The 11,807-nt window shown below is 44.8% G+C and overlaps 1 protein-coding gene across 5 annotated transcripts in view; it reads right to left on the minus strand.

Moving 5' to 3' along the window:
- Positions 1-6,204, minus strand: part of JPH2 (junctophilin 2) — a 63,336-nt gene extending 57,132 nt beyond the window's left edge. Inside the window, exon 1 of one of the 5 annotated variants that reach the window (XR_014527286.1) lies at positions 4,959-6,204. Coding sequence is in view for 2 of the 5 variants with exons in the window: in XM_083508056.1 (XP_083364182.1) it covers positions 4,959-5,337 (379 nt within the window). In the remaining 3 variants the exon portion in view is untranslated. The remainder of the gene's footprint in view (positions 1-4,958) is intronic. The other 4 variants (XR_014527287.1, XR_014527288.1, XM_083508056.1 and 1 more) reach the window with 4 other exon arrangements.
- Positions 6,205-11,807: the final 5,603 nt, after the last annotated feature.

Genomic DNA, 11,807 nt, shown 5'->3' on the forward strand with positions numbered 1-11,807 from the left:
GTGGTTTTCAGAAGTATTAGCCCCTATCGCAGCTTGGTCTGAAACCGAGAGAATGTCTTACAACAAAGTTTTTATCCTCCCTTTGCAGGCTGGGCTGAGTATAATATACAAGAACTCTAAGGTGTTGTTCACTGCCATAATCCTATTGCAGGTTTCAAGGCTGTGTTGAGAAAGAGCAGCTTATGATAGCCCTACTATGTAGTACAGTGGTACCTCGGGTTACATACGCTTCAGATTACATACGCTTCAGGTTACAGACTCCGCTAACCCAGAAATAGTGCTTCAGGCTAAGAACTTTGCTTCAGGATGAGAACAGAAATCGTGTTCCGGTGGCGCAGCGGCAGCAGGAGGCCCCATCAGCTAAAGTGGTGCTTCAGGTTAAGAACAGTTTCAGGTTAAGTACGGACCTCCGGAACAAATTAAGTACTTAACCCAAGGTACCACTGTACATTGTTAATACTGAGCTCAGGGGAGGAGCTAATTCAGACTCAAAGTTAAAAATTATTGAGACATCTCAGGCTGCAACTAAGGTAAATCTACTTAAAACTCTACCCTCAGACCTCCCCCAGACCAAATCAAGCACTCAGTTGCATGCAGAATCCTCACACTCCATTGACTTGCATGCAGACATGCAACTAGTTGACATTTTAAATGTCCAAAAACTGAAAGTAAAACAAAACAAATTTTGCACATGAAGTAAGACTCCAAGTAGAAGCAGGGACTTCTCTCTTAGGTGCCAACCACTCACACTTCCAGTTCAGGTAACACACACACCGGGAATAAGCTATAACATTTTGCAGCATTCTACTCGTTATTTTCAGGTTCTGCGCAGGGATGCTGAGGCTGAGAGATAGTGGCTTCCCTAAGGCCACGTAGTGGGTTTGCAGCCGAGATGAGATGTGAAGCAAAGATGTCCTTGTTCAGTCCCTTAGCCACTATGCAATACTTATTAATAGCACTCATTGGACGGTATACCTATCATAATACTGCTTGCTACCAAAGACACCCATTAAAGATCTTATTAGTATTTTGAGGGAGAAAATAGCCGTGCAATTAAATTCCACCGCTTCTTCCCTGGCTTCTCCTATTGAAGGAGCTGGCATGAGCCATATGAGCACCTGCAAAATCTCAATGCCAAATCTACCCCCACTGGTTTTAGTGCTGGTTGAAGCCATCAATCACCATGGAAGCTAGTTTACAAAGCAGTTCAAAAGACATCTGGAAGAAATGGTCTCCTATAAAAGAAAGATAACTCACAGAACAAAATTACAAGTGTGTGAAGACAGAAAACATTCAAAAGCCTGTAAATGGCCCACAAAAAAAAAATATTACTATTATTATTCTGCAAGCTCAATTTTATTTGGTTATTTTATGCAAGTTAAGTAATTAAACATAAAAAATAGCCACCTCCACCTACTGGACAAGAGCACAAAAATGAAGTACAGCAATCATTATGGTAGACTAGAAAAGGAAATATTCAACCACTGTAAGAAATATGCAGCCACTGCAGCTTCACCATTCAATCTCCTTGGAGTTCTGCAAATTCCAAACAGCTTTGTGGATGGACTCGCTTTCTGAAATCCCAGTAATGCAGCACATTATTATCTCAAAAACAAACATATGCACATATTGACGGTGTTTGAGCAAAGAGAACTTGCCAGACCTCAACTCCAGAACTGATTTTGAATGGCTGGAACATGAGAGTAAGGCAGCACCCTCTGGGCATGTACAAAGTGCATTTTCCCCTGCCACTAAGTAACCCTTGCTAACACACATCTCTAGGAACAGGAACAAAAGTTGTCATTCTGAAACCTACAGCTTCAGACCCATTTGTGCTGCTCCCAACAATTGACGTGGTTTGCTTGACACCCTGATGAACTGCTTATATTGCCATATAAAATTCCTCACTCTTAAATTAAAGGAAGTTCAGTTTTGGTTTGCATTTAAACTTTGAAACGGGTAGTGCTGTATATGAGGAGCATGTTTGCACCATGACAAAAGACCCAGGTAACCTCTCTATATTTTGTTTTAATCTGTTGTATCTGCACATTTTTATTGTATTGCTCTTATTTTTGTCATTCTGGCAAAAGGGGGCATATAGCAGATTTTTTAATAGATAACAGCCACACATAATTGTGTGTACAGAGCCAAACAATGTTTATCTGGGAATGGTACAAACATTATCCTCCTCCTCCCTCCAACAGAAATCTTTGCCAAACAATCCCCTTGTTGTAATTCCTTAAGTTTCTGCCTGATGTAAAATATCTGTATTCATTGCATACAGCCCTAAGATGCAAGTACAGTGGTACCTCGAGTTACATACGCTTCAGGTTACATACACTTCAGGTTACAGACTCCGCTAACCTAGTAATAGTGCTTCAGGTTAAGAACTTTGCTTCAGGATGAGAACAGAAATTGTGCTCCGGCGGCGCGGCAGCAGCAGGAGGCCCCATTACCTAAAGTGGTGCTTCAGGTTAAGAACAGTTTCAGGTTAAGAACGGACCTCTGGAACAAATTAAGTACTTAACCCGAGGTACCACTGTACTTCTGTTCCAGGAGGGGGAAGGCTGGAAGAAAATGCATATCTGTTGCTCCACCCACTTTTGCCTCTGGTCCCACCCACCACTGGAATGTGGCCCCTAGAAAGTTCACCAGGAGACAAAGTGGCCCTTGAGGGGGGAAAGTTTTGCCACCCCAGTCTAGAGACCAGGTGCTTGGGGGCCTGTAAATCCTAAACAACCGCACTAGCTCCAGCTGCCCCTGGATTCTTGATGTCTTGCCATTCAGATGCCGCACCCTGTTGGCTCCTCCTGTCTATCTATAGAGGATATGCCATCAGGAGCTAAGGAACTCTGGGACTTGTAGTTCTCGAGAGATCATATTGCATAGGGTAGGGAGGCCCACTTCTGTCTGTGAGTCCTAGAACTTTCTGTTCTGGAGGAGGGCATGGGCTTGCAGCACATTGATATTGCTTGCTATTCTAACACTGCTTCTGATTGGCTCCAGCCAATCTCACAAGGTATAGGCATCTTGTACAGGTACAGAGAAATAAAACCGCATCCTCAAACATGATTTGCAATTCAGTTGCCAGTTTTTGCTGCATGGTTATGGGCTTGGGGCCTGCAAACATAGACTGGTGAGCCCACATAAACTGTTCCTCCAGCCCCGTCTGCTCGGGCCCTGCTAGCGTGACCAAGAAACAAAACCAAGAGCAGGATAGGAACACAGCTAGGACTTGGCTTGATTCCCAGAACAGAAACATCAGCAACTGGGAACAGTCTTAGCCCTTCCCCCAATGGTACCCCTAAATGCATACTTCGGGTAAAAGTGAATGTCTTCCATTCAGTCCCATAGGAAAGTTAAGCTCTCCGCTTAGGGAGAGCAAGGCAAGGAGAGCAAAACCCAACCTCCACTTCTGACATGGCATGACCCAGTCTTTGCAAAGGACACTCATGCAGGAAGTGCAATGTTATCTCCAACCCACAGCAGCATATAAGCCCTCCATTCACATCACAATCCATCAGTACGGCAGGCATTTTGCTTGTCCACAATATAGGAGAGCTACACAGGCCCACCACAGCATATGGCATATCTAATACAATGCAACCACGTAGATTCACATACATGAAATCAAACAGGACCTAAGATTTCAGATGAACTTGCACAGGGGGGAAAAACACATTAGCAATAACAGCATCTTATCACCTGCTGCTGAACATTTTCTCCCTTTTTGTCACCAATTGCTGAGCATTTGTTCAACAAGAGTTCTCCCCCCACAGCTGCTCCCTCCCTCCCTCCCTCCCTCCCTCCATGCTTGCCCTGAAAAAATGAGGTTGCTAAACAGAAAGGACAAATTGGGCTGAACGAAGATCTTGAGTCATTACAACAGTCGATAAATCCCCATCGGATTATGTATTAAAAGTACTAATAGTTGTCTAATTAGGCCACAGTCTGCTTTAGAATGGCCAAACATATCTCCATTAGTCTCAGATTTATCTATTTCTTTTCAGGAACCACCATGTTAAGGAAGGTATTTAAGCTCTTAAGTTTGCACCAGCTTTTCCTAAAGGGAAAACTGAACTACTGTTCTAAAAAGTAATTTCTGAGCCACCTATACAATGTCTGAAAGAGGAATGTCCCTAGACCAGGGTAAACTCTGTGTCTGGTTATAAGTGCACACACATGTACTTTTGCTGCCGGCCTTTCCCTAGGCATCTGGTTGGCCACTATGAGAACAGGTTACTGGACTAGGCGGGCCACTGGCCTGGTCCAGCAGACTTTTCTCACAATCATAGACAACCATCAGGTTTGGAATCCAGTAAGTTGCCTTTCTGCAAGCAGTACTATCTCAACAGCACCTTCTACCTCCTCTGCCATGGGCAGAAGTTGCCGACCACTTCTGGATGCATTCGGTGTTGCACACTAGATGGCCAACCGAGCGGCAAGATCTGGCGCATGCTGTGGAATGACCACACATCCAGTGAACAACTGGCTGGCACACAACTCGCACTGCAGAAGAATCCAAGCAATGGTCCCATTGTGACGTCAACCTCTGAGCACTAAGGAGCGCCACTGGGAATGGGCTATTTTTGACCTGAAGCCTTTTTTCTTTAAGCACGTAGCTAGCATGGTTCATTCAGCAGCTACATTAGCAGAACGGCAAGTGCGCCCACTAATGTCTATGCACCTAGGAGCCCTTGTGCACAAACAGGCATGCTGGGCTGAGATTTTGTATAAAGTGTGCATTGCTGGAAAGATGAGGACAGGGCCTTAATCTCACCTGTCCAGCATCAGTTGAGGGATCAGAACTGAATTCTTTGCCCGCTGAAGGAGCCACAGCCATTAGCTCACTTATCACATTCCCTGGTTCCCAGGACCCTGCCCTGCCCTGCCTTCCACCCTGCAGCCCAGAGAGAAAACAACCCACTGGCTAGTGACTTCCTTCCACCCAGGCTTACCTCCATCAGCATAGGTCTCGGTGCCATAACCGTCCTGCAGCCCGTTATTCCAGGTGCCTTCGTATTTTGCCCCGCTGCTGACGTTCTGCCTGACCCCATACCTTCCTTTGAAGCCGTGTGTCCATTCGCCCTTGTAAAGCCACCGCCCTTTGGTCTCGATCCCTAAGCCATGCCTCTTGCCTTGAGACCAGTAGCCCTCGTAGGTGTTGCCGCTGGGCCAGGTGTAGACTCCCACCACTTCGAAGCCGTAGTTCCAGGAGCCCGAGTATTCGCCCTGGCCCTTGGGCCCGGTGCAGATGCCGTGCCCGTGCGCTTTGCCTCCTTCCCAGCCCCCGCAGTAGGCCCCTCCATCGTCAAAGTCAAACCTGCCACCGCTCATGCTGTCAAGCCAGGGGTCTGTGCTCTTCTCTGGCTCGTTCTCTCCTTCCTATTTGGCCAGATCACTTCTCCATTAGTGGAAGCGGCAGGTGGTGGTGCATAGCCAAGCTATGCTGGGGGGCCACCTTTGGGGTCAGGCGTGGCGTCCTCGCCCAGGAAGGTGCAACTAGGGAAGAGGCTGCTAGGAGGTGGAAAGCAAGCTGTTCCTAGGCTCAGAAAAGCTGCACCAACTTCAGGGACCCCCAACTCTCTGGCTTGGCAACTCTAGCCTGTCAGGTATGGAGGCATGGAAGGAAATATCTCCCAACCGGCCTTGGAGGTAGTAGAGGAGGCTAAACTCCTGCTCAGCTGCAAGGCGCGGGCCTCCCCATCCCGTGCGCTCTCTACAAGCGCCCTGATGGGCAAGAGGCAAGCCTTTGCAAGACCTTAGTTGCAAGGTAACCTTTCTCTGCTTACACCATCCTCGCAGCCTCTTCTAAACGCCGGCAGCATCCGGCCCCTTTATGAGCCAAGAAGGGTAAAGATCCTTGGTGAACCTTCCCCGGCCGCCGCCGCCGCCGCGACCCCCTCCCCTATGGCGCGCTTTGCGCCCTCGCCTCTTCCGCCCTCCCGGGGCTCCTGCGACCCCCGCGGCTAGTTGCGCGGGCGGTGCCAGGCTCTTCTTCAAAGCCCCATTGGACAGGCGAGCCTCTCCGGCTCTCCTCCCGCAGCCTCCTTCCTTCTACCCTCCTCCAGGAAGAAAGGTCACAGCTGCCCTAACAAGGCCATCGGATCCCTGGAGCTGCTCCGAAAATAAACCCACGTAGCCCTGCCCACTTTGCAGGACCCTTTTATGGAGGACAGAGACACCCACCGCCGCCACCCCCTTTCGGGCTGGGATGAAAACGAGAGAGAGAGAGACGGAGCAAGTGTCCTATTTAAAAATAGCACCCTGGGAAAAGGAGGGAGGCGCGGGCGAGAGCTCTGCCAGGTCGTTTGCTCCGAACTTTGCAACGGGCATGGGAGGAACTTCTGCTAGTTACGGAGCAAGGAAAAGGAAAGGGAGTGAGCGGGCGAGAATGAATGGGAGAGACCATGAATGAAGGTGCTAAAGGCACGAGGCGAGGCGAAAGGGGAGGGGACAGGATCGCGGCTTCAGGTGGGATTCTGCCTATAGATGCAGTGCATGTTAGGCCCCACCCTTTTCTGCAGCTAATTAGGGGGCGCTATTAGTGTGGTATCTATATCAGCCACCCAATAACGCAGGTTTCTCAATTTAAATTGGTAAAATATAACATTTAGACTATAACACTTTTTTTAAAAAAAAACACCCTCCTGTTTGGTAGGCTGCACACATATTCGCGGCCCTTGCCAGCCACAAATTGGCTTGCTATATCAAGTAAGCCAGACCTTGTTACAGCTTGTGAGAGCTTTCAAAATTCTCTTATTTTTTATTATTAATAATATTAATATTAACTTGCTTCTGGAGACTAATTAGTGGACCAGCATAATTACTTGCCAGACAGGCATAGGTTTCTTTAGAATCCCAGTGTTTGAGATTATTATATACAGGGTTGTCCATTAAAAGAATTGCATGTGAAATGTGTAAACCAATAGACTTTTGTCAGGTTTTGTCGCTGGAGGAAGTCTCTCCTCCCAGTGTGGCTGGCCTTCCTTCCTTGCTTGTTGACCTTCTTTGTGTTATAGAGCATGGCAAGGTATAGTTTTAAAGTGTTTATTATTAAACAGATGGTCTTGGTGTGTGTGCATGTAACATGCCCTTGCAGTTTTCTACTCCAACGTTGTGGCAGTTTTTACATTGGAGACCCAAGTTTGGGAAACACTGATCTACCACAATGTAAAGGGGTCCCCAATGTGTTCACAGGCAGCATAGCCACCGCATATATAGCCTTTGGCACCTGTCCCTCCCATTTTGTATTTCCATTGTTGTTGTGCAGGTTGCCTGCTTTTTGTCTGTTTTGGGGTGTGGGGTTTGGATCTATTTTAGGGGGCTCTGATAGCATTTCCTGTTTTTCTAGTGAAATGGTTATTTTGTGGTGCCCACAGGTTTAATTTCCAGAAGTGCCTCTAGGGCTAAAAACGTTGGGGAGCTCTGCCCTGCCGTGTTTTAGGATGGGAGTCTTTGCCAGCCTTACCTGAAGATTCCCCATTTTGAAGGCTGAGGTCTTTTGTGTGTAAAATACGGGCTTACATCTGAGCTACAAATTTACCTTATTCCAATGAAGTGCATAGTGAAATGACAAACTCTTCCTTTATTTTAACAGAACTAAACTATTGCAAACTATTTAGGCAAAGTCTTGTGTTTTATTATTCAGGAGCAAACATTAACTTGGTACTCTCAAATTACTGGTACCTGCACTGAGGCTACACTCCTAATCCCATTTACCCTGGAGCAAGTCTCACTGAATTCAATAGGACTTACCTTGGAGTATTTGTGGTTCGAGTTGCACAACTAACCAGCAAGTGCTTGTGATAAAAATTCAAGAACACAGGGAGCAGATGTTGAAAATATCATTCCTCACTTTCCTGTAGAGGACAGGCAGTGATTTCTTGACAGCAGCCCATTCTTACATCACATGAAACCATGGTTTATTCAAATAATGCTTTTTGGTTGAACAAACCATGCTCAAAGGCAAAGGACATTCTACATTCAATGTAATTATGGTTTTGTCATACTCTGCCCTCCTTATTTCCTACCCTCGTCTGTCTTTTGTGGTGCCAAATTGCTATCATTGCCTCACCTGCAAGAGAAGATGTGAAGATTCTCAGTGATCTCCATCAGCACCTGTCATGGAACAGCAGGTATCTTCATCCCTTCACCCGAGAAAGAAGCACCCATACCATTTTGCAGCTTGTAGGTGTTTAACCTTTTTATTCTATTCCCCTAGTCTGCAACCACACACACACCGACAATAGGCTGTTAGTGTGAATGTTATGCTTTACATTTAGTGAACATTATCTATGCTGGTGTCACCTGTGTCTCTGCTGGCAGGGAGTTTGAAAGGCCGTTTCAGTAATGAATGTTTTAGGAGTTTAAGGATGTTAATTGTAATGACTGTCAGGAATGGAACTTAATTTTGGAACCCTCCCACCCCTTACTCAACACCTGCTCAAATTTAAGGGAGGAACGCTCTTAAAAATCAATCATTTTTCCAGGATCCTGTTACCAGGCAGTTAGCAGCGACATCAGCTTTGGGGAAAAGATTAGAAAGAGGAGCTGAGTGCCAAGAGGAGCTTCATTTTTCATCATTCTTGTCTAATGTCACTGTTGCTTGGCTAGTAGTTTGAGAGCAAAAATTTTAACCACAGTAAATGAGGTACCCACACCAAGTCATTGTTCAGGTTAGTAAACCAATAACATGAACGAGCCATAGTTAAACAAACCATAGTTAAGGCACTGTACTGGGCTCAGATGCAATGCTAAGCCATGGCTTGTTAACTTAAGTTTTATTTAAACCATGGTTAATAGGGATGTATGAACTTCCAATTTTCACGAATTACAAAGATCTAGATTAAGAAATTTAAGTTCTTTGCCTGCGTTTATATTGGTAGTAACTTCAGTATAATGTATGTAGCTTTGGGGGTTGTTTTTTGCTTTACAATCACAGGTTGAACTTCCTTAAGTTGCCAGTGAGTGAGCTGAAATGGCTGGAGAAATAAAATATTTTTTTAAAAAATATGGTCCATTTGCTACAGAAAGCCAACAAGTTATAACTCCACATCTTTCTGGATGCATTCAGTATTTCATGGACCACATCATCATCAGGGCTTTTTTTCAGCTGGAACAAAGTTCCGGCACCTCTTTTGTGTGTTCCAGCACCTCTGTAGTGTTGCGGTGTCATTTCTTTATGTTGGAGGTGGTGTGCAGCACAGCTTTGGCTAGTTGCTCCCCCCCCCCACAAAAAAAGCTCAGGTTTGGGGGGGCCGTCTCCTGGTTGGGATCTGGGGAAACGCCTTTTTCAGTGGCTGCACCCACAGGCTCTGGAATAACCTCAAAAGGAAAGCTTGTGTTGCCCCTCATTAATGGCTTTTCACTACACACAATAATACCTTTGCTTTTAAAGAGAACTTTTGAGTCTTAAATGATTTTAAAATTCTGCTGAAAATGTTATGGTTCTAAGGGATGCTTCAGTGTTGTTTTTTTGCTTTGTATGCTTAACTTTTCTAGTTATTATATATTTTACTTATTACCCACCTTGAGGCTTTGAGGATAGATGCAATAGAAACATTTTATTTAATTCTTTTAAAAGCCAGAAACTGGCACTCACCATCAACACGCCAACTATTCATGAATATGTGCTTTGCTAATAAGCGGGAAGCTCCAAGTCTCATTTCAATTAAGTTCTATTCTATTCGACACAGGCAATTTAAGGCTGCTGCAGGAGAAAGGAAAGGGCACTCTAGTCCTGCTGCCTGCCCCATCCCCAAAGTCTCTCATCAACTCCATCTACATCCTACTCCCTTGTGCTTGTTTTCTTCCCATGTAAGAGATATTAGTACTGTGAAAACACTGCTTAATTATTACTGCTAAATAAATCCACTGGCTATAAGTAGCACTTCCATATGCACTTAAGACTAAAGAGGGAAGCACTACGGTCTCTCTCAAAACAGTCTATATTCCAAGAAAGAACTGAAGTGAATGAGAGGGGGGGGGGAGATCAAGGGCAAGCACAGCAAACTCAGTTAAGCTTTCAACTCCTTCAGCCACACCTGTCTCTTATTATGCAGAAGATCAACACTGAAAGGCAAAATGTGTGCTATTTCCTGAGCACATTACAGGGAACAGGTGCTCATTATACAGAAACAAAGACAAATACAGAGCTAATCTGTGTAACTTCTGACACATTATGCAGCCATTACAATTGTTAAGTGTCAGAAATTTCCAAATTAACTCAGTGCCCAGGTTTTGTGCCTTAATATTCACACAAGCACACACATCTTAATAAAAAAATATTTAGCACTGTGCAATAGAAATGCATACTAATTTACATACATACAAAATAGAGCATGCCCTAAACATTTTATAAATCGCCATGCTTGGAAATATAAATTGCAATAATCCACAACTCTCACAGCCTCAGTAAGGTGAACATTCATCTGGCAGGGTTATTTTAAAGACATCTCTTTTTAAGCACAAAATCTCTGGATTTTGTGTCTAGTGAATGCTCTTGATTGGTATTTCTGCAAGTTCTCAGTACAAGCTGGAGAAGGACCAAACACAATTTACAAAGCAGGAAAAGCTACAAGCTTCCTCTGACCGTAAAGGCAATGCAAAACACTGGCTAAATTTAAGGTATACAAGCAGAAGCACATCTCAGAGCAGCTTATTTCCTGGAGGTTTTTGGGTCCCTGCTTCCCTGACAGAGTAGGCTGCCTCCATAGCGCAGGGAGGTTAGTTGGCAAGGGACAAGATGTCTCAGAGCATATGCTATGAGAATATATCATGAAATCTTTGTTCATTGCCACCCAATATGCAAGAAGCTGGGTATATTGCCAACATGGCTTTTAGCTTTGCATACTTGTTTGGTTGAAAACTGCTTTCACACATTGCAAATGGCAAGAAAGCCAAACCAAAGGAACTTGCAAATAAAAATAAAATGGCAAAAGCCTTCAGTCCTAGTTCATACTGCCTGAAGGCAGTTTCCTTAGTCCAAGTCTGCCATTATTGCTTTTTTAAGAGAATCCAACTTGCATCTTATTTACATAATTACATCATTGGTCCCCTGCACCAACTCATAAGAACTCAACATTTTAGACATAGTTCTGTGAGTTGTTTTTATTAAAAAAAATATGAACACCCAGGGGCTGACCACCTTGATGCCAAGTGGGATGGTTTATGAAGTGGAGTTCCTTAGTTGACGTGCAAGTACAGCACAGGCTGCATCAAATCAAAGTTATGAAACAAGGCTGACATCTAGCGGCCAAATACAGTAGTGCCTCGCAAGACGAAATTAATCCGTTCCGCGAGTCTTTTCGTCTAGCGTTTTTTTTCGTCTTGCGAAGCAACCCTATTAGCGGATTAGCGCTATTAGCGGTTTAGCAGCTATTAAAGGATTAGCGGCTAAAAGGCTATTAGCGGCTTAGCGGCTTAGAAAAAGGCGGGGGGGGGGAAATAGGAACACTTGCAAGACGTTTTCATCTTGCAAAGCAAGCCCATAGGGAAAATCGTCTTGCAAAGCAGCTCAAAAACGGAAAACCCTTTCGTCTAGCGGGTTTTCCGTCTTGCGAGGCATTCATCTTGCGGGGCACCACTGTATAAATTACTTCATATTTGAATCTTTATCCACAGATTAATAGGTAAACTACATTTTGATTGTTCGCCCTGCTGAATTCAATTTCCTATAAAACAGGCTGGCTAAAAGCCTTCATGCTGTAATTAAAGCAATGCTCAGTAAGAAAATAAAATGCAATTCGCTTCTCTCTCTGAAACAGGAAATGTTTACCTCAAAACACCGCCAGAGTTAGCTGGTA

Source organism: Podarcis liolepis, assembly GCF_965112155.1.
Source record: "Podarcis liolepis genome assembly, chromosome: 6".
Taxonomy (NCBI): domain Eukaryota; kingdom Metazoa; phylum Chordata; class Lepidosauria; order Squamata; family Lacertidae; genus Podarcis; species Podarcis liolepis.